The sequence below is a fragment of the Trichechus manatus genome, unplaced genomic scaffold (assembly GCF_000243295.1).
Source record: "Trichechus manatus latirostris isolate Lorelei unplaced genomic scaffold, TriManLat1.0 scaffold00005, whole genome shotgun sequence".
Classification (NCBI taxonomy): domain Eukaryota; kingdom Metazoa; phylum Chordata; class Mammalia; order Sirenia; family Trichechidae; genus Trichechus; species Trichechus manatus.
Genome location: NW_004443941.1, coordinates 6481696 through 6500822, shown reverse-complemented (window position 1 = coordinate 6500822; position 19127 = coordinate 6481696). Strand labels below are relative to the sequence as shown.

General features: G+C 39.3%; 1 protein-coding gene across 9 annotated transcripts in view; it reads right to left on the bottom strand.

Annotated features, from left to right (window-relative positions):
* PPP4R3B (protein phosphatase 4 regulatory subunit 3B) overlaps window positions 1-19127 on the bottom strand; it is a 67656-nt gene that overhangs the window by 39826 nt on the left and 8703 nt on the right. For 8 of the 9 annotated variants that reach the window (XM_004369448.2, XM_023735037.1, XM_004369449.3 and 5 more), the window contains exons 3-4: window positions 15182-15280; window positions 3932-4555 (exon numbers count right to left, since the gene is read on the bottom strand). In XM_004369448.2, the coding sequence (XP_004369505.1) occupies window positions 3932-4555; window positions 15182-15280 (723 nt within the window). The remainder of the gene's footprint in view (window positions 1-3931; window positions 4556-15181; window positions 15281-19127) is intronic. The other variant, XM_023735077.1, reaches the window with a different exon arrangement.

The window sequence follows — 19127 nt, the reverse complement described above, 5'->3', positions numbered from 1 at the left end:
CACCTTTTATGAATTTTTATCTTCCTGAATCTCTCCCAGAGTAATCTTTCTCCTTTTCTGTCTGAAGATTTTTAACTTTTCAGAATATTTTCCTGGGAAGAAGTTCCAGCTCCTTAATAAATGTAACTTCCCATTTAAATTCTTCTTACAGGTTTCAGGGTATGTGAACTGGCAGCTAGAACAGGATGAAGTAACTAACACCACCTGAGGAGCCTCGAACAGTGCAGTCTGTCGGCGGAATGCTTTCTGGGCTGCAGTGGTTTTGTTTTTCTCATTTCTAACATTATTCTTTCAAGTATCCTTTAAGCTAAAAAGTAATGTGTTCCAATGAACATATTAAGAAAACAATGGACAGTTTAAAGCCTATCATAAATACAGTTCTAATGTTACCCTCTAAATTCTTCGTTCTCAAGTTATTAAACTGGTCTTTTTAGATCATTTTAGTTTTTCTTTTCCATTTGGTTTTAAGAGCTTTTGTTTTAATAAAAAATAACTATATAAATCAAATCGTGTATGGCTGTTTTTTTGGATAACACACGACAAAATCTTGTGGGGAACAGAAGGACTGCTTCTAAAAAATCTAATCTAATTATTTTCTTTGCAATAAAGTACAAACAAGGCAAAAAACCAACCAAAAACCCAGACGCCATTCATTCTTTTTAGAATCATGTAAACACAGAAATTTAGAATTAGATCAGAGCTGAAGATACTGCCTGGTTCAATTCTAAATCTCAGGAGGCTGTGGCCCAAAGCATACGTAGCTGAGGTCACAGAGCTAGCTAGTGACGGATGGATTTAGCATCTAGGTCTCCCGTATAAGGAAGTTTTCTCACCCCAACAAATTAGCCATAGGACAGGTTTCTAAGTAGCTCAAAGTTATGAACCAAACCAAAGCAATACATACACACATACTGGAATGTGCCACATATTATTAGGATACAATTTAATGTGTTGAATCCTACGTTTCAGTCTAAAAATAACCCTAAAAAATAAAACAAATCATATCACTGCAAACAGATGTTTTGTTATTTTTAAGGCATCTGAAGGTTTTATATATTTAGTTAATAGCTGACATAAAAGGTTCAGGAATTTCTCTTTCAATGCTGAAAGCTTGAGATCTGCTGCAAGATATGTCAAAAAAAAAAAAAAAAAAAAAAAAAAGAACTAAACCACTGCTCTTGCAGATCTGTTTTAACCACAACTCTCTGCTATGGAATAGTGGAAACTAATGTAGTGTGTCAGAACGTCAACATCTGAGATTCCTGTCCTCTCTAATTTTTGGCAGACGGGGAAACAAACTTCCTGTTGTGAGAAGATCTTATTCTGTAGCTAGCTGTTTGTGTGGAAATAACCTCATTTCACTGGCTTTTAGTAATGTACAAAACCTTTATACTGTATTTCTCAAATTTTAGCATGAGCGATTTCGACCTGCAATTAGCTGGAAAATTCAGGTTAACTAAAACCTCAGGACCCAATCGTGCTTAAGAAGATGCCAGCATGTATTAGAGCACACAGCAGGAGCCGGCGACCTCGCCGAGTGCTTTCAGATAACTTCACAATTAGGGAATTTAGGGTGGGATTTACATGAACCTTTGTACTACCTCACTTTGGTTCAGTCAAATCAAATTTTTCCATTTTCATTTGCCTTCTATAACTCGGGAGGCGCAGTGGTTAAGAGCGTGGCTGCTCAAATCCACCAGCCACTCCTTGGGAACGCTATGGGGCAGTTCTACTCTGTCCTGTAGGGTCACTATGAGTCAGAATTGACTCAATGGCAATAGGTGTTATATAACTCATGTAACAGCAGGTTAATATTCATTTAAGAAGCCACCTGTATGAATATTAGAGAACCAGGAAGGTATGTGGCAATACATAGTATCTATTCAAAAAATTTCTACCTGGAAACCTCAGAAATGGGTTTTATGAAGTTTTAGAGGCCACTGGCCATGATCGTAATTACTTTCCTTTGTACACACTGTTGAAAATATAACTCAGAACCACTGCTGGCACACAGAAATAACTAAGTAGTAAGCCTTAGATTAAAAAAAACAGATTTTCTGTATGATTTAAATAATAGGTAGTTCAAAGTATCTGGATTTATTTCATAAAATGCATCCTATCGGCCAGAAATGAGTAAAACTTGCTTTTTTAAAAGAAGTCCTCACTTGATTCATATAATTCACTTATAGCCTTCCCAATAACACCAAGCACAAAATATATAAAATGACATACAAAGTATTGCAAATATTTATAGATAACTTTACATAATTTATTTTCTAAATATAAAAAAAGCATTTACTATGTAATATCATGGATTTGGAGCCCTGGTGGTACAGTGGTTAAGAGCTACGGCTGCTAACCAAAAGGTTGGCAGTTCGAACCCACCAGCTGCTCCTTGGAAACCCTGAGGCAGTTCTACTCTGTCCTACAGGGTCGCTATGAGTCGGAATCCACTTGATGGCAACGGGTTTGGTTTGGTTAACATGGATTTGGAAACCTCCCTGAAGTCGAATGCAGTCACTGAAAACTATACTTGAGCTTCTGTCACTGAGTCCTTTCCATCAAGTGTACTGAGTGTGGCTCCATTCTCAACCTCCTTAGACTAAAACTGCTCTTCTGTCAGCAAGATGGTACCCTGGACTGAAGAGTGTGACTTTAGAAAACAGATCCCATACACTACAAATGAAACAAGGCGTAGGTCTAACTTCCCCCACACTAGTTATTATGGAATCAGAAAAAATTGCTAGGTTAAGAAATTATCTGGAGAAGCACATTCTATACAAAAAGTGATAATAAAAGAAAAGTGAACAGTTTAAGTGAAGTGTTATAAAATAGGGTCTCATACTAAGTCAGAGATTCTCCACTTTTTAGTCTCAGGACCCCTTTAAACTCTTAAATATTATTGAGGCCCCCAAAGGGCTTTTGTTATGTGGGTTATGTTTACTGATCTCTGTAATAATTGAAATCAACTCAAGATGCTTAAAAACATTTACTAATTCATTAAAAAAAACAAACTCATTATGTTTATAAAAATAACATTTTTTTTGGTGGAAAACAACTGCATTATCCAAAATTTTAACAAATTCAGTAAGAAGAGAGGCCCTTTTTCACATATTTGCAAATCATCTAATGTATGGCTTAACTAGATTGTTACACTTTCTTCAGCATTCCAAGTGTTGCGATGTTGTTTTTATTGAAGTATATACAGAAGTATACAAGCGTCTCTCACTGACATGAAGCTAGATAAGAAGAATCCCACAGATCCCTCTGAAAGTGTCTTGTGGACGCCCTCAGGGTTCCCCTGCCACAGTTCGAGAATCGCTGAACTAAGTATATAGCAGTTACTCAATAAACTTAGTGACTGGTATGGAAATAACAAAGGCAGTTTGGTAGGAAATTGTTAGTACAGTGTATCTCAAATAAATCCTCAAAATCACGCTTACTATATATTGTCAGAGTGCAAAGGATTAACATAATAAACATGGTATAAAACTCCTGTTTTACAACTCAAGGAGACAGAATAAAATCAACTTCACATAGTAAATAACCTAATTATCATTCTCTGCAAATTCCTGAATGGTCCTCATCCTGACTGCACATTTGTATTATCTGGGAAACTTTGAACTTGTGCGTGTGTGCGCACATACGCTCTCTCTCTCACACACACACCACTAATTCCTGGGTCTCACAAAATGGAATAAAAGAAACTTTTTAAAAAGCTGCATCACAGAACACCTAAAAATATAAAAAGTCACATTAAAAAATAATTCTTCATAAAACCACAAGGTAAAATTCTGTTTGTAAGCTTGATAATATATTTAAACAAAATAAATCTTTCAAAAAAAATATTAAGAGGGGATGAACACCAGCTGAACTATGAAAGCAACTAAATATCTCAAAACAATTCTGAAGAACCCCTCAGTTTACTTACCTGCAACATGCTGACTATCTCAACTTTGTTGAAGAAAATAAAAGACGTAAGAGTAGAAAGAAAATTCTCTTCAAAAACGGATGGTGTAGGCAAAATGATGTCCTGAATGTACTGTACCCTGTAAGTCTGATGTATCTTTTGCCTTAGTTCAGAGTCTGTTATTGGTATAACTTCCTTAAACTTTGCAGTTTTGGTCAAGAACTCTCTATGCCTTTTTGGCTGAGCCAAAGCAGGGTCGTATTCAAGGCATCCCACGACATCCATGATACACTCATCAGAAAACATTACCTCAAACAGAGTTGCCTTATTTAGGAATAAGATTCCTCTAATAATTTCATACAAATGGTGTAAGCCTTCAGTGTTTTCTAGGTTCTCACACGCTTGGAACAGCTGCAGTAGTTTTTTAATATAGCCTTCATTTTCCAAGGCCAGAGCCAGCTTTTCTCTACGGATAGGCGAGGAGAGAACTGAGGTAACTAAGTCAGCTATCTCTTCAAGTTTATTGAGTTCACACGTGGGCAGGTCAATCAGATGGCTGGTTTCCGGCATTTCTTCAAAGCGTTCCTCTTCTGATTCATCAATGAGGTCCTGGGTGACTTCCACTGAGGGATCCTTACCTTGAACCTAAAAATACCCAAGTACAGCTGGTTACCTTAAAACATGAAAGAGTTCAAAACTTTGGAAATCAAATCATTGGCCACTGAATATAAGTAAAAATACCTTGTAAAGAACCAATATTAGGAACACCAAATCAAAAAAGCCAAACCTGTTGCCGTTGAGTCAATTCCGACTCATTAGTTACCCTACAGAACAGAACAGAACTGCCCCATAGGGTTTCCAAGGCTGAAATCTTTACGGAAGCAGAGTGCCACATCTTTCTCCCGAGAAGCAGCTAGTGGGTTCAAACCGCCAACCTTCTGGTTACCAGCTGAATGCTTCACCACTGTGCCACCAGGGCTCCTATTAGGAATATGTTGTTGTTGTTAGGTGCCGTCAAGTCGGTTTGGATTCATAGTGACCCTACAGGACAGAGAACTGCCCCACAGGGTTTCCCAGGAGCATCTGGTGGATATGAACTGCCGACCTTTTGGTTAGCAGCCGTAGCTCTTAACCACTGCGCCACCAGGGCTTCATTAGAAATATAGTCACAGTTAATTAAGAGTGAAGTTAGTGGAGGGAAATTAGTTGAGTCTAGGCTACTGACGGCAGATTATCGCCCCTCTAAATTTCCCAACCTATAAATTAAGATTAATTCTAATCCCTGATAAATTGAATATTTCAGCCAATGTTATGTAGATATATGATGTTAAATTCTCTTAGAACCATGTGCAGGTGTTTAATAGCTGCACTATACCTAAGAATTTTGAATTTTGCAAAAGGTTAACTCTTTTGCTGGCCCCCAAAATCACTAAGTGTGATTCTTAAAGTAACTGACCACACCACTGCATTGGCCTGACAAGGACACTGCTGAGCTTAAACCAAACTAAAACTCCACTCCTTGTATATTCAACAGTCAGAAAATAAAGATTTTCCTCAAATTACTTTTGAAATTCACTTTACAAAAAAAAAAAAAAAAGGTATTTAAGATCTGTGGTAAAGTCTCCAAGTACTAATATCTAGATCAAAATCACAATCACATGATAATGAACAGAGATTCAGTTCAACATTCATAACTAAGGTTGACAGACTGCTCAAGATAAGCATGGTTAACTTATAACTAATTTTCTACAATGAATTACTCTATTCAACAACAAAAAATGCTTAGAACGTTACTCCTCATAAACTTTTCTAGTTTTAACCCAAGAATATAACTCTTCTCACTCTTTTCCACCTCAAAACATCCCAAATACCCTGAGTAGAAAAAGTTCCACAAATTTCCAAAACCACCAAAGCAACACTGAGGAAAGATCTAAGAGCTCAGAGAAAGAAAGAAACAGGTGCATACAAGGTACCTCTCTTCCTACAGGGATGAAAGCCCTTCTTTTATTGCTTAGTTCTCACCGGAGTCGCTGGGCATAGGGAAACTGACACATAAGAAAAGTATGATTAACGATGTCCTAAGAGCAGTCTGGATAAAATGTTACGGGAATTTAGAGGAAGAGAAATTGCCTTTTGTGGGGGTGTGAGGGGATATCAGGGAAAAAAATCAAAGAATCTGTGGCATTTGAGGTCTTACGTGGACTTTCAAAGACGGGTAAGATTCAGATAGAGGATGAAGGCACTTAAAGCTGAAGGGCAAGTACAGAGGCAGAAAAATGGGAAAAGGTGACATGCATATGGCAAACAGAACATTGAAAAAGCAGACTGAAGCCAGATCGTGGAAAGTCCAGTTAAAACAGTGTTACTGTGCGGGGAAGTGACGTGTGCACAGCTACCCTTTAGAAAGTTAAACTGCATCAGTTTTACGGGGTAAGTTGGAGGATGCAGACAAATTAAGGCATTATTCTAAAGTCTACACAAACAACTGAATTTGGGTAGTGATGGTAGGACAGATAGAGGATGGAACAGATGAGGACAGGTACCTGTTATAGATTCAACTGTGTCCCCCAAAAATATGTGTTGTAAATCCTATCCCCTATACCTGTGGTAAGGGGCCCTGGTGGTGCAGTGGTTAAAGCACTTGGTTGCCAATTGAAAGGTCGGCGGTTCAAACACAGCAGTGGCTCCACAGGAGAAAAATGTGGCAGTCTGCTTCTGTAAAGATTAGGAAACCCTGTGGGGCAGTTCTACTCTGTCCTACAGGGTCGCTATGAGTCGGAATCCACTTGACTGCCGTGGGTTTGTTTTTTTTATGGTTTATACCTGTGGTTATAATCCCACTTGGGAATGGGCTTTCTTTGTTATGTTAATGAGACAGTATTAGTATAGGGTGTGTCTTAAAATCAACAGTGTAGGGTATGTCTTAAATCGATCTCTTCTGAGATACAAAAGAGATTAAACAAGCAAGTGAGCAAGCAGAAATAGAGGAAGAGAGATGCCATGTCATATGAAGATCACCGAGGAGCCAAGCCATGCCAGACCTACAGATGCTGAAGAGACAAGGACCTTCCCCCAGAGCCAACAGACAGAATGCCTTCCCCTAGAGCGGATGCCCTGTATTTGGACTTTTAGCCTCCTAAACTGTGGGAAAATAAATTTGTTTGTTAGAGCCACTCACCTGTGGTATTTTCGTTATAGCAGCACTAGATAACTAAGATAGTACCGAAGAGAGGAGGGATCACAAATGACCCTATAATTTTAAACCTGTGACTAGAAAGATTAGGGCTTCTTTGAAAAAGAGGGGTTGATAAGAATTTAGTTTTACTAAGTTTGAGGTGTTTGAATACCCAGCTGCTAACAAAATTTGTGAGTCCACAACTCACGAAGAATAGAGAAGACAGAGACTTGGTATTAGGGCAACGTTAAGGCCAGAAGACTCCACGACAATAACCAAGAAAAGAAGAGACAAAGAGAAGTGGAGCGTGAGGTGAGGATGGAAAAGGAAGAAGAGGCGGGGTTATAAAGAAAGAAAAAGAGGAAATCATTATGAGTTAATTTGTACTTCGAAAAACTATAGTTTGTGTACGGCTAAGAATAAAAGCACAGCTCCACAGCACTTATTAGGTTCCAGCATGTTTATTTCTGTGTTATCTAGTATTAATCCTCACTGGCTTCCTGGATTTCCTCTTAGCTCACTGATCTTATCAATCCCAGATAAACCCAAATATCTGGATGCCATTAGTGCTGTCCACCAAGTATTTTTGGTTCTCTTTTTTGAAGCACCTGAATTTCTTGTTTCCTTGAAGCTACGCAGCTGTGTAACTTGCTCTGGCCAATGAAATGCGAGAAGTTAGATGTGTAACTTCAGGACACAACTTTTAGGAGCCAGTGCTCTGATTTGCCACCTTTCCTTCACTCTGCAATAATCTTCAAAGTGTTACAATGAATCCTCTATCAGTCTGAGGCCCTGAGTGCGCTGCTGAGCAGAGTCCACCCTCCTCATACCCTACTCTGCACTGGCAAATAGCACCAGGGAAAAATAACCTTTTGTTGTGATAAGCCACTGAAATTTTAGGATTTTGTTACCACAACATAACCCAACCTTAACATTCTTAAAGTCAGCCAACTAACTGTGCTGAATGGGTTCATGGTAAATCCACGCTATCAAGAGGGTTTAGTTGTAGGAAATCTTTGGGTGGCACAAATGGTTAAGTGCTCTACTAGTAGCTGAAAGGCTGGTGGTTCGAACCCACCCAGAGGTGCCCTGAAAGACAGGTATGGCGATCTGCTTTCCAAAGGTCACAGCCTTGAAAATGCTATGGAGCAGCTCTTCTCTGCACACATGGGGTCACAATGAGTTGGAACTGCCTCAACAGCCACTAAAAACAATATGCTTCTCACTGGAAAATTCTTTTTCATACCCGATTAATCTCCTATCCTAGTTCTTCAGTTGTTGCTTTACTCCCCTCCCCTCCCTTTTCAAGCCTCAAACGCTAACTTCACCTTTAAGTCTCAGAATGTGAGGCTTCCTTTGAAACAGAGGCCCTCAATACCGAACTCCCTCTGACCTCCTTCTCCATCTGTTTCCTTCATCTGTTTCCAAGAAAGTATCTCTATCTTCTTCTGTGGTAACAGTTCCACATGTACTTTCGGCCTGATGATTTCTAAAGGCTCAATATGCACCAGATACCTCTGTTCTTGTTTTCATAATGTCCTCCTCCCCAACGGTTCCTTCCGTTCTATTATTCTCCTAAAGATACTTCCTGCTCTCTGAGCTGTCAAACTTTTCCAGAGAAGAACGTTCTTTGTTCGACATCTTCATTATAAGGGATGTCTTCGTGATCTAAGGCTGCTTTAACAGAAACACCACAAATGAATGGCTTTAACAAACAGAAATTTATTTTATCACAGTTTAGGAGCCTAGAAGTTCGAATTCAGAGCGTTGGCTCTAGGGGAAAGCTCTTTCTCTCTATCGGCTCTTGGGGAAGATCCTGGGCGATCTTCATGTGGCTTGGCATCTCTCTTCCTCCATCTCTGCTGCTTAGCTTGTTTATTTAATCTCTTTTATATCTCAAAACAGATTGACTCAAGATACACCCTATAGTAATCCCGCCTCATTAACGTAACAAAGAGAACTCATTCTCAAATGAACTTATAATCAAGGGCACAGAGACTAGGAATTACAATACCTATTTTGGGAGGACACAATTCAATCTATAACATTCCACCCTTTTGGCCCACCAAAATTCATGCCCTTGCCATATCAAAATACACTGACCCCATTACATCATCGCAAAAGTCTTAAATCAACTCCAAGTCCAAAATCTGATCTTCTGAAGTATCTGAATCAAATATAGGTGAGACTTTAGGCATATTCCATCCTGGGTCAAAATTCCTCTTCTTCTGTGAACCTGTGAAATCTAGACTATGAGTTATGTTTCCAAAGGACAATGGTGGAATACGCACAAGGTAGACATTTCCATTATAAACGGGAAAAAATGGAGGGAGAGAAGGGATAATGGCACCCAGCAAGTCCAAAACCCAGAAGAACAATTTACGTTGGCTCTCAAGGTTTGAAAATAATCCTCTGTTCTTCGGGATTATCTGGACAACGACCCTGCCCTCCAGACTCTGGGGGTTGGCCACACCCTCTGGATTCTGGGTGGAGGCACCTCAACCGTGGGCTTCAGCTCTGCCTTCCAGGTCCACTGGGATGGGAACTCTGCTCCCTCGGCTTTGGGCACCCCCATTCTCCTAGTCCATTTGAGAGGAGACCTGACCACCTCAGCCCTGGTAGGTCCTGTTCTTCTGCCCCTTGGGCATGGCAGTGCCCCCCAACCCCCAGTTTTAGGCAGCAGCCCCATACACTTGGCATACCTTAATGGCAGCCCCACAGTCTGGAACCAAGCTGGCAAAGATCCAACTCTTTGAAATCTAGGAGGCCGTGGCCCCACCCTTTTAAGATCCAGGAGACTGTGGTCTCACCCTTCAAAACTGAGAAAACTCTGCTTCCTGCGCATCTTCCAACAGTTCTGTTGATCTCCGAGCTGCTCCAGGGATGGTCCTTTTCTTTTCCTGGAGGATAAAAGATGACGCTCCATTGTCCTGTCTCCTGCCTGTAGAGTTCCCAGAGGCAGACAACTGTTCTTTCCTTTTGTTCTTTCTCTATCCCCTTCAGTCTAAGACAATGGGTGTTCTGCTGTGGTAGCTGGTTAGATCCATCAGTCACGGGCTTAACCTCTTTTACAAAAAATTATGTAGACACCTCGCTGGTGGACGTTCTAGGACATGTGTCCTTAGTTTGTATAAAAGAATTTTCCAAATCTTTAAGTTCTGTTTTCATTTTGCACAGTTAATTTTTAACTCTCTCTTTCTTCTCACATTTTACTGTAAGCAGCTCCTTTAAGATCTTGCTGAGAAATCTCCTCAGCCAAATACTCAAGTTCATCACTTACAAGTTCTACATTCCACCAAACATTTGAACATAATTCAGACAAGTTCTTTGCTACTGCATAAAAAGCATCATTCTTCTTCCATTTTCCAATCACACGATCATCATTTTCTTTTATAGCCTCACCAGAAGCACATTTAACATCCACATTTCTAGCAACATTGTTGCTAGCGCCGTTTGTATTCTTTAAGACGATAGAGACTTTCTTTATAACTCTCCTCAATTCCTTTTGAGCCCTCACCAGAGTTGCCTTTGATGTCCTTCATTCTACCAACAATTTCTTCAAGGCAATCTAGGCTTTTACTATTAGGTACCTTAAAATCCTTCCAGCGTCTACTTGTTACTCCATTCCAAAACCACTTCCACATGGAGGTATTTGTTAGAGCAGCACCCTCACTTCTAGGTAACAAATTCTTAGTCTTCTAGTGCTGCTATAACAGAAATACCACAAGTTGATGGCTTTAACAAACAAATTTATTTTCTCACAGTTTAGGGGGCTGGAAGTCTGAATTCAGGGTCACAGCTCTAGGGGAAGGCTTTCTCTGTCGGCTCTGGAGGAATGTCTTTGTCTCTTCTGAGCTTCTGCTCCTGGACAATCTTCATGTGGCGTGGCATCTCTCTTTCCCCATCTGTGCTGCTTAGCTTGCTTGTTTAATCTCTTTTATATCTCAAGAGGGACTGACTTAAGATATATCCTGCATCAATCCTGCCTCATTAACATAACAAAGACAACCAATTCCCAAAAGGGATTATAACTGCAGGCACAGAGGTTAAGAATTACAACACATATTTTTGGGGGACACACTTCAATCTATAACAAGGGGTAAAGAAATAACTTAGTAATATGGCTTTTATTGAAATTGAACTGCTTCTTTCAAAGGTCAATGACCTCCCAGAATTAAAAAGTAAAATGTAATCTATGGCTCTGTGAAATACCAAATAGTAGTTAGGAGCAATAAACTAAATGTATATTTAGTGACATGCACAGACCTTAAAAGTATAGTACTGAGTTGTGTAATAAACGACTAACTTGCCCAAAGAAAGGTTTGGCCATTCCCCAGCTCCTGATAGGTAACCTCTAAGCCCTGCCTAATAATAGTGTGTTTGTTTGTTTGGGGACTTTGGACTATACAAGTTAGTGTATGCTAACAAAGCGGTTTATGCTGGGGCCCTTGGTCCATATGGTAACAGCTTGACCTCTAGAGGGGGCTGGGGACCACGGTCAGTCACAAATGTTGTCATTCATGCTTACGTGACCAAACCCCAATAAAAACCCTGGACACCAAGGCTTAGGTGAGCTTCCCTAGTTGGCAAAATTCCATGCATGTTGCCACACACTGTTACTGGGAGATGTAAACCTGTCCACACAACTCCACTGGGACAGGACAACTGGAAGCTGGTATCTGGAGCTCTCCTGAACCCTGTCCTATGCACCTCTTCCCACTGCTCATTTTAATCTGTATCATTTCACTGTTGGAACAGTAACCATGAGTATAACATCTCTGGTGAGTTCTGGGAGTCCTAGTGAATTGAGAGCGGTCTTGGAGATCTCCCAAATTGCATGAGTGAAAACAGCAAGAAATACATTTCAACAAAAATTTCTAGGACAAATGTATGAAGTTTTCAAGGATATATGTCTACCCCAAAACAGGTATTAAACAGTAGGTGCTAAGATGTGATCAAGAGATAATCTAATATGCTGATCACTGAAAAATATTATCATGTAAATTTATGTTCTAGCAGATACATAAATCAACACCCTACTTCTAAAATATCTTTTGCTTTATTTCGTCTTTTTAAACTTGGAGTACATATCAATATGAGTCCATGCATAATATGCGCCAGTTACCATGCTGGTATTAGGGACAGAGGATAGAATACAAAATATAATGTAACTTTTCAGGAATTTATAATAAAAAATGTTAGCCTACTAGCACTGTTTGTATACTGAATACTTTGTATACTGTTATTCATATTACGAACAGCACTATAAATATTACTATAATGTTACCTTTTTTATAAATAGGCAATTTTAAAAGTACTACATTCTTTGATATGCTTTTATTATTTCCAAAGACCAGTTTTCTTCCATTTCATGAATGAATGCATCATCTAAGCAGGGCTTTGAACTGGTTCGAACCGGTTCAGCCATGGCTCACAGAAACATGGGCAGTGTACGCACTGCAGAGCAACCAAATCTCCTGCACATTGGCTTTTCAACCCAGTAGGAAACAGGCAGCAGTGCCCCGCTCAAAGACGGCGGCTGATACACACTCAAAGTGGCGCAGCTGGCTGACCCCTTTGAGCGGGGCACCGCTGCCTGTTTCCTACACTACTTGTGTCAAAAGCTGATGTGCAAGAGGTTTGGTTGCTATGCAATGCATATGCTGCCTGTGTTTCCACCAGCCATGATGGAACCATTCTGAACCGGTTTGAATCCCTGGATCTAAGTTTACTGAATCAAGACCTGAACAGCAAATACTTGCTGAGCGTATATTACACGTGTAAGTCTACGAGGGATCATTTTTAAGTCTTAAATCTCAGTTTACATAAAACTTTGCACATAAAATTTAATATCAAACCTTGGGGAGCACATGGGAAGAAAAGGGTAAAAATTAGGACCTTCTTACTATCACCATACATATATTTGAAAACAGGCCAAAAAACAAAGGCAAAACAATTAACAAAACAATTTTGATTTTACTCTATGTATTGCATGAAGTAAGGCAAAAGCATATTTACTAGTTGGTATTTTCAACTGTGCATCAAGTGGAATTCTTTTATTTTATTTAATAACGTAAATTAATAACACTCCAACAATACATAATACATACTAATATATGTTAGGAAAAAAAAGACTATCAAAATAATGAATAACTTAAAATATTAAGCTTTTAAAAACATATTATGGGAAAAAAATCCCAATACTACCAGTTAAGAAGTTTACTGATCCAGCACCTACGTGCCATGTAAGTCTTACAAGAGAAGGGAAGGTTCATACAATACTTCTTGAGCCACTTATTACACTGTGTGGCACTGGTACTGGGAGGTTCACGGGGAAATAAAATGACTGTGGTCAGATCCATAAAACTATCTCAAGAATCTTCAGTGATAAGACTCACTAGAGGGAAAATCTGATGTATGCAGATATTTAAGTGAAAATGACAGTAGCCCAAACAAGACTATTACAAAAGAGTGCTGCACTAGGCAGTCACCGATCTCCTGTTTAGAGAAAACAGTAGTTACAATGACTGTCTTGATTAATTTAAAATCTCAGTTACCAACTGTCACAGCCAAAAGGAGCCTAAGGAGATACGATTATCAACCGTAACGTGGCGTTCTAAGTCAGAAAAAGGGCATTAAGGAAAAGCGGAGGAAATCTGAGTAAAGCCCGTGTTACGGACTGAATTGTGTCCTCCCAAAGTATGTGCTGTCAATCCTAATCTCTATGCTTGTGGTTATAATCCCATTTGGGAATGAGCTGCCTTTGTTATGTGAATGAGGCAGGATTAGTATAAGGTGTATCTTGAGTCAATCTTCTTTTGTGAGATATAAAAGAGATTAAACAAGCCAGTAAAGCAGAGATAGGGGAAGAGAGGTACCAAGCCACGTGAAGACTGTCCAGGAGTAGAAGCTCAGAAGAGACAAGGACCTTCCTCCAGAGCCGATAGAGAAAGCCTTCCCCTAGAGCCGGCACCCTGAATTCAGACTTCTAGCCTTCTCAACTATGAGAAGATAAAGTGCTGTTTGTTAAAGCCACTCATTTGTGGTATTTCTGTTATAGCAGCACTACATAACTAAGACAGCATGACTTTACTTAAAAATGTCAATAATACTAACAGCTAGTAAATGTTAGTTGATTAATTATGACAGCTGTATCATACTAATGTAAGATGTTAACAGTAGGGGAAACTGGGTGCTGAGGCTGGGAGCAGGAAGAGGGTATATGGGAACTCTCTGTACTACCTGCTCAAATGTTCTGTAAATCGAAGAGTGCTCTAAAATAATTTATTAAAAAAAAAAAAAAAACCTGAGATTTACCACAGATCCAATATCCTGCTATAGTTGAAGCTTCCCACAGCTGACGTCATGAGTACTTTTGCTCATTAGTGTCTGACACACAGTATTCACAAACAGTAGGCAAACAGATGACCATACATTTAAAAAAAAAAAACCTAAAAGCCCTGTTGTTGTTAGCTGCTGTCAAGTCAGTCCCTGACTTACGGCGACCCCAGAGTGAGATGCTGCTCAGTCCTGTGTCATCCCCATAACTGGTTGCAGGTCAGATCGTTGTACTCCACAGGGGTTTCACTGACTGATCTTTGGAAGCAGACCACCAGGCCTTTCTTCCTAGTCCATCTTAGTCTGGAAGCTCCACTGAAACCTGTTCAGCGTCACAGCAACGCACAGGCCTCACCGACAGACGGGTGGTGGCTGCACAGGAGGTGCGCTGGCCAGGATCCAAACCTGGTTCTCCCGCACGGAAGGCAAGAATTCTACCACTGAACCGTCACTGCCCCGCTAGAGGCCTCAGACCAGAAATATTTAACCTTCTGGTTTGTTTAAAGACCGTGCCACTTTACGGGGTATTAATTACACATATGTGCTGTCAAAATCTGAAGTGGTAAAAAAAAATTAAAACGAATTTTGTTTTTCTTTTTTAAGTAAAAGAATTTGCTAAAAAATACAAAATAAATTTCTAGGGTAAGAAACCAAATTCTCATATTAAAACATTATTTCTCCATGTTCTCATACTTATACATCTTTGAAGTAATTCAATGCATATAAACACAGGTTACATATTATTAAAAGAACCTTACCTGACAGATTTTTTCCCAAATCTCATCACAGCCAGCTTTCTCCTGAAAACTTAGAGCCAGATCATAGTTTTCAGCTTCTGACCACACAATTAATGTGTCCTGTTTCAAAATAAACATTTCCATATCATCACAGAGAAAAGAAATAACTATAAAGTATAAATAAATATCAAGAGGACAGGAAACAGCAAAGCAATGACAAATGTCCTCTAATTAATATTCACAATCAATTGTAAAACTATATTTTGTTACCCTTTGGAACTGTCATATATATTGGCAATATTTAGCTTTGGTACTAAAAGTGACACTGAGCAATCTTCTAAAACCAAAAAAAAATTAAGACAAAAATTAGCAGCCTCTGGTTAGGTTATCAAGATGTTAAACGGAAAAGCTAGCCATTCCTGGCCAAAACCGTAAAGTAGACATTTCAACCCTCTACTTCCTGTTGTTTCCAGAAGGTCAGCTGTTCCATTCACTAGCCACCTACATGTTCATCCTTCCCTTTTAGTTGGCTGTCAACTGCTTCTAAGTAAGCTACTAGCTGAAAATAGCATAAGGTTTAACCCCTTCTATTTCACCCCCTCCCCTTTTTTGAAAGATCTGAAGAGCCTTCAGAATTCTAAGGAATGCAAAACAATGGTGAAAGGAAGCTATTCGTCCGATCTGCAAGGACTGCCAGCAGCACCCTGTTCAGTAGCTCAGGTTGTAGAAAAAGTAAAGAGCACAAGGTTCAGGTAACTTCTCCCCTGTGATGTCCTCAACGATACCCCTACCAAAGGGTTAGCTACACTTTTAAAAAAAGGGTGTCAACCCTTGTATTAAAAATTAAGCTCTGAACTTACATTAAAATGCACACATACACAAATGTTTATGCACTAAAACCACTATAAAACACTCTAATGGAATGGACAACCTTTTATTCAGGATACATAATAACTAAAGTTTAATATGGTAAGACTCTTTCAAAAAATGCACATGAACTTTGAGTTTATATCCTAATTACAAAAAGAATTTTATCTATAAAACATCTTACATTTAACAGCTGTTCATCTAATACTTATAAATATTATGACCTGATTTTAAGAATTGTAAAAGTGAGCCCCAGATTAGTAAGCAAAGTCTTCAAAATTAAAAACATTTTAGCACACTTTAGTTCTAACCAATAAATGAAAAATACCCTTGAATTACTCCAGGCCTCAGATTAAAACTTCCCATTTGCTGGGTAATCAGGTAAGAACAGCTGGAAATGTGTTCTACCTTCTGGCTGACTACACTTCTTGGAAGGGAAATATACCACCAGAGTTATCATTCCAAAATTTTATCAGGTCACTTCTTTGCTTTAAAACATTCAGTGGTTCCCCACATCTACAAAACAGGTTCTCAAACCTTTTTATTAAAATCAGTAAAACCTTTTCTACAGACAAAATTTTAGAAGCCTCCATGTATAAAAAAGATAAAAACAGGGCTACTCTGATTAAAGCCCCAGAGCACCCACTCCAGCTCCCTGTACTCCCCTAAATCCCCAAGTCATTTTCTTAGAGCCCCCCTCAAAACAGCTTCACGAACAGTGGTCTCTACAGAACTTTAAAAAAACATATATAACTTACTTTTTGTTGTTGAGAATATACAGAGCAGAATTTAACTTCTTGACTGTACATCTCAATTTACTTATATACCAGGAATACTAGCGCAGCAATACCATGAAGCCTGGTTGCACAGTGGTTAAAGCGCTCAGCTGCCAACCGAAAGGTCTGTGGTTTGAACCCACTAGCCACTCGGTGGAAGAAAGATGTGGCAGTCTGCTTCCGTAAGACTACAGCCTTGGAAACCCTGTAGGGCAGTTCTTCTCTGTCTTATAGGGTGGCTATGAGTTGGAATCAACTTGACGGCAGTGGGGTTTGTGTTTTACAGTAATACTATACACTAAAATATCAATCAAAAAGATTAATATAAGCAGCATTTTTAAATGTTTGAACTGTAATGGTTCCATACTATTATAAACTGGCATCCCAAGACCCAATATACATTTAGGGCATGGTATACCACACACGACAGTGGATACAAATTGTTATTTAAAATCACCCTTTTAATAAGTCTTAATTTTTTTGATGCGGCAGTTTCTTGTCAGATCGGTATCACTGTTTCTGTTTTGTCACAGGAGCAAAAGACAGCTTATACTAGGAGTAAACGTCAGTTTGACCATTTTCTTGTTGAGTTGTTATTCCTCATCGAGTCGGCTCCAACTCACAGCGACCTTCTGTATACACACTGCCGTCGATTTGAACGCGTGGCGACCCTACAGAACAGAGCAGAACTACCCCATAGGCTTTCTGAGGCTGTATCTTTACAGAAGACATGTCTGAGTCCACTGCTGGGGCTACTGTGTCAATCCATCTCACTGAGGGTTTCCTGCATTGTCATTGGCCCTCTACTTTACCAAACATCAAATCCTTTTCTACTGACTGGTCTTCCCTGATGACACGTCCAAAGTAAGCAAGTCGAAGTCTCTAACATCTATTAGTAACTGGAAAATGGAATGTCCAGAGTTGTTCCTTTGCACTTACATTACTGCTTTCAATCGTTTTTAAGGCACCTGTCTATTCTGTTAGGAGTAGGTCAGTTTAAATCAGAAAAGATCTATAAACAGTTATCTGCACACATGGGTAGGTGACACTTTTCATGGAAATGTCACTCTTCCCTCTGAAAACCATGCATATTTTTGACTCTTGACCATCTGACTTACCGTATATAAGTATTAACAAAACTCAACTTCATTCTTCTTTTGATAAAATACATAGATAAGAGGCTTCTTCTCAAATCCCAATGCTTCGTACCATCCCTTCCAATTTGTAGATCACCGGTACTACAGAATGAAATCCAAAGCCCTTATCCAGGCATCCAAGGTCCTTTCCATTTTGGCTCCAATCCTCCTTCTGAGAAGGTCCAGGTAAGCACTGAAGTCTGCATTAAGGTCACTGAGCCCTGCTTTTCAACATCATTTTCTTTAGTTCTTTCCTTCCCATCCTTAACCTAAACTCTTTTCCCTGAGCTAGTGAAAATCCCGGGAACTAAATGGGATCTACATTCAAAACCCTTCTCCAATGGAAAGAGACATGATGTTGATAGGTTAAGAATACAGATTCCCATACCTCTCCCCTGGGGATGGGTCCGGGGTGACACTCAAAAATCCTGATTTTTAATAAGGGTTCCAAGTAATTCTTTTGATAAGTCAAATTTGAGAAAATGACCCAAGTGTACTTCTGTTAGGTTAAACGGGCTAGGGTAGTGTCATGAGACTCTATGTACCTATTCCAAATGGATGACAATTTCCATCCCATTCTCCCCACCTCACCCCCATATACAGCCTACTGCCTCAGTAATAAAATACCCAGAAGAAGCACTGCTTAGAGTTACTTAATCCAAGGGTCAGAGTAATGACTTCTATGGGAGAGAACATAGAGCTGGCACAAGAATATTTACAACCAGACAAAGTGTCAAATGGCAGGAATTCCTGTATATCCAAAAAAGCTAGATACAGCAAAGCTGAATTTTTCACAGAAAGTCTGTTTTCAATCACTGTACTTCGTGATATTATATTTTCTGCTCATTTGTGTGTGGTAAATACTTTTGCCTCTTTGTAACATTACGAATGCCTCTGGTAAACCCAGAGAAGCCTAAGAGTTTTCTTCTACCTATCAAAACATTTAATTACCACTGTCTCCCCCACGGAAATAAGATGCAAAATGAGGTTACAGGATGAATTAAAAAAGTCAGTTCTATTTGGTCTGGTTCTTTAAAACAATAAGAAAGGTGATCTGTCTAAGCCCAGGATGGGAGGAAGACATGGGCTGAGGAAGCTTGACGACTTTTTAGTCTTTACTGAATCTGGTTTTCACAATGTAGTTTTATTATAAGACACGGTTGTTTTCAAACATTTTATACGTATATA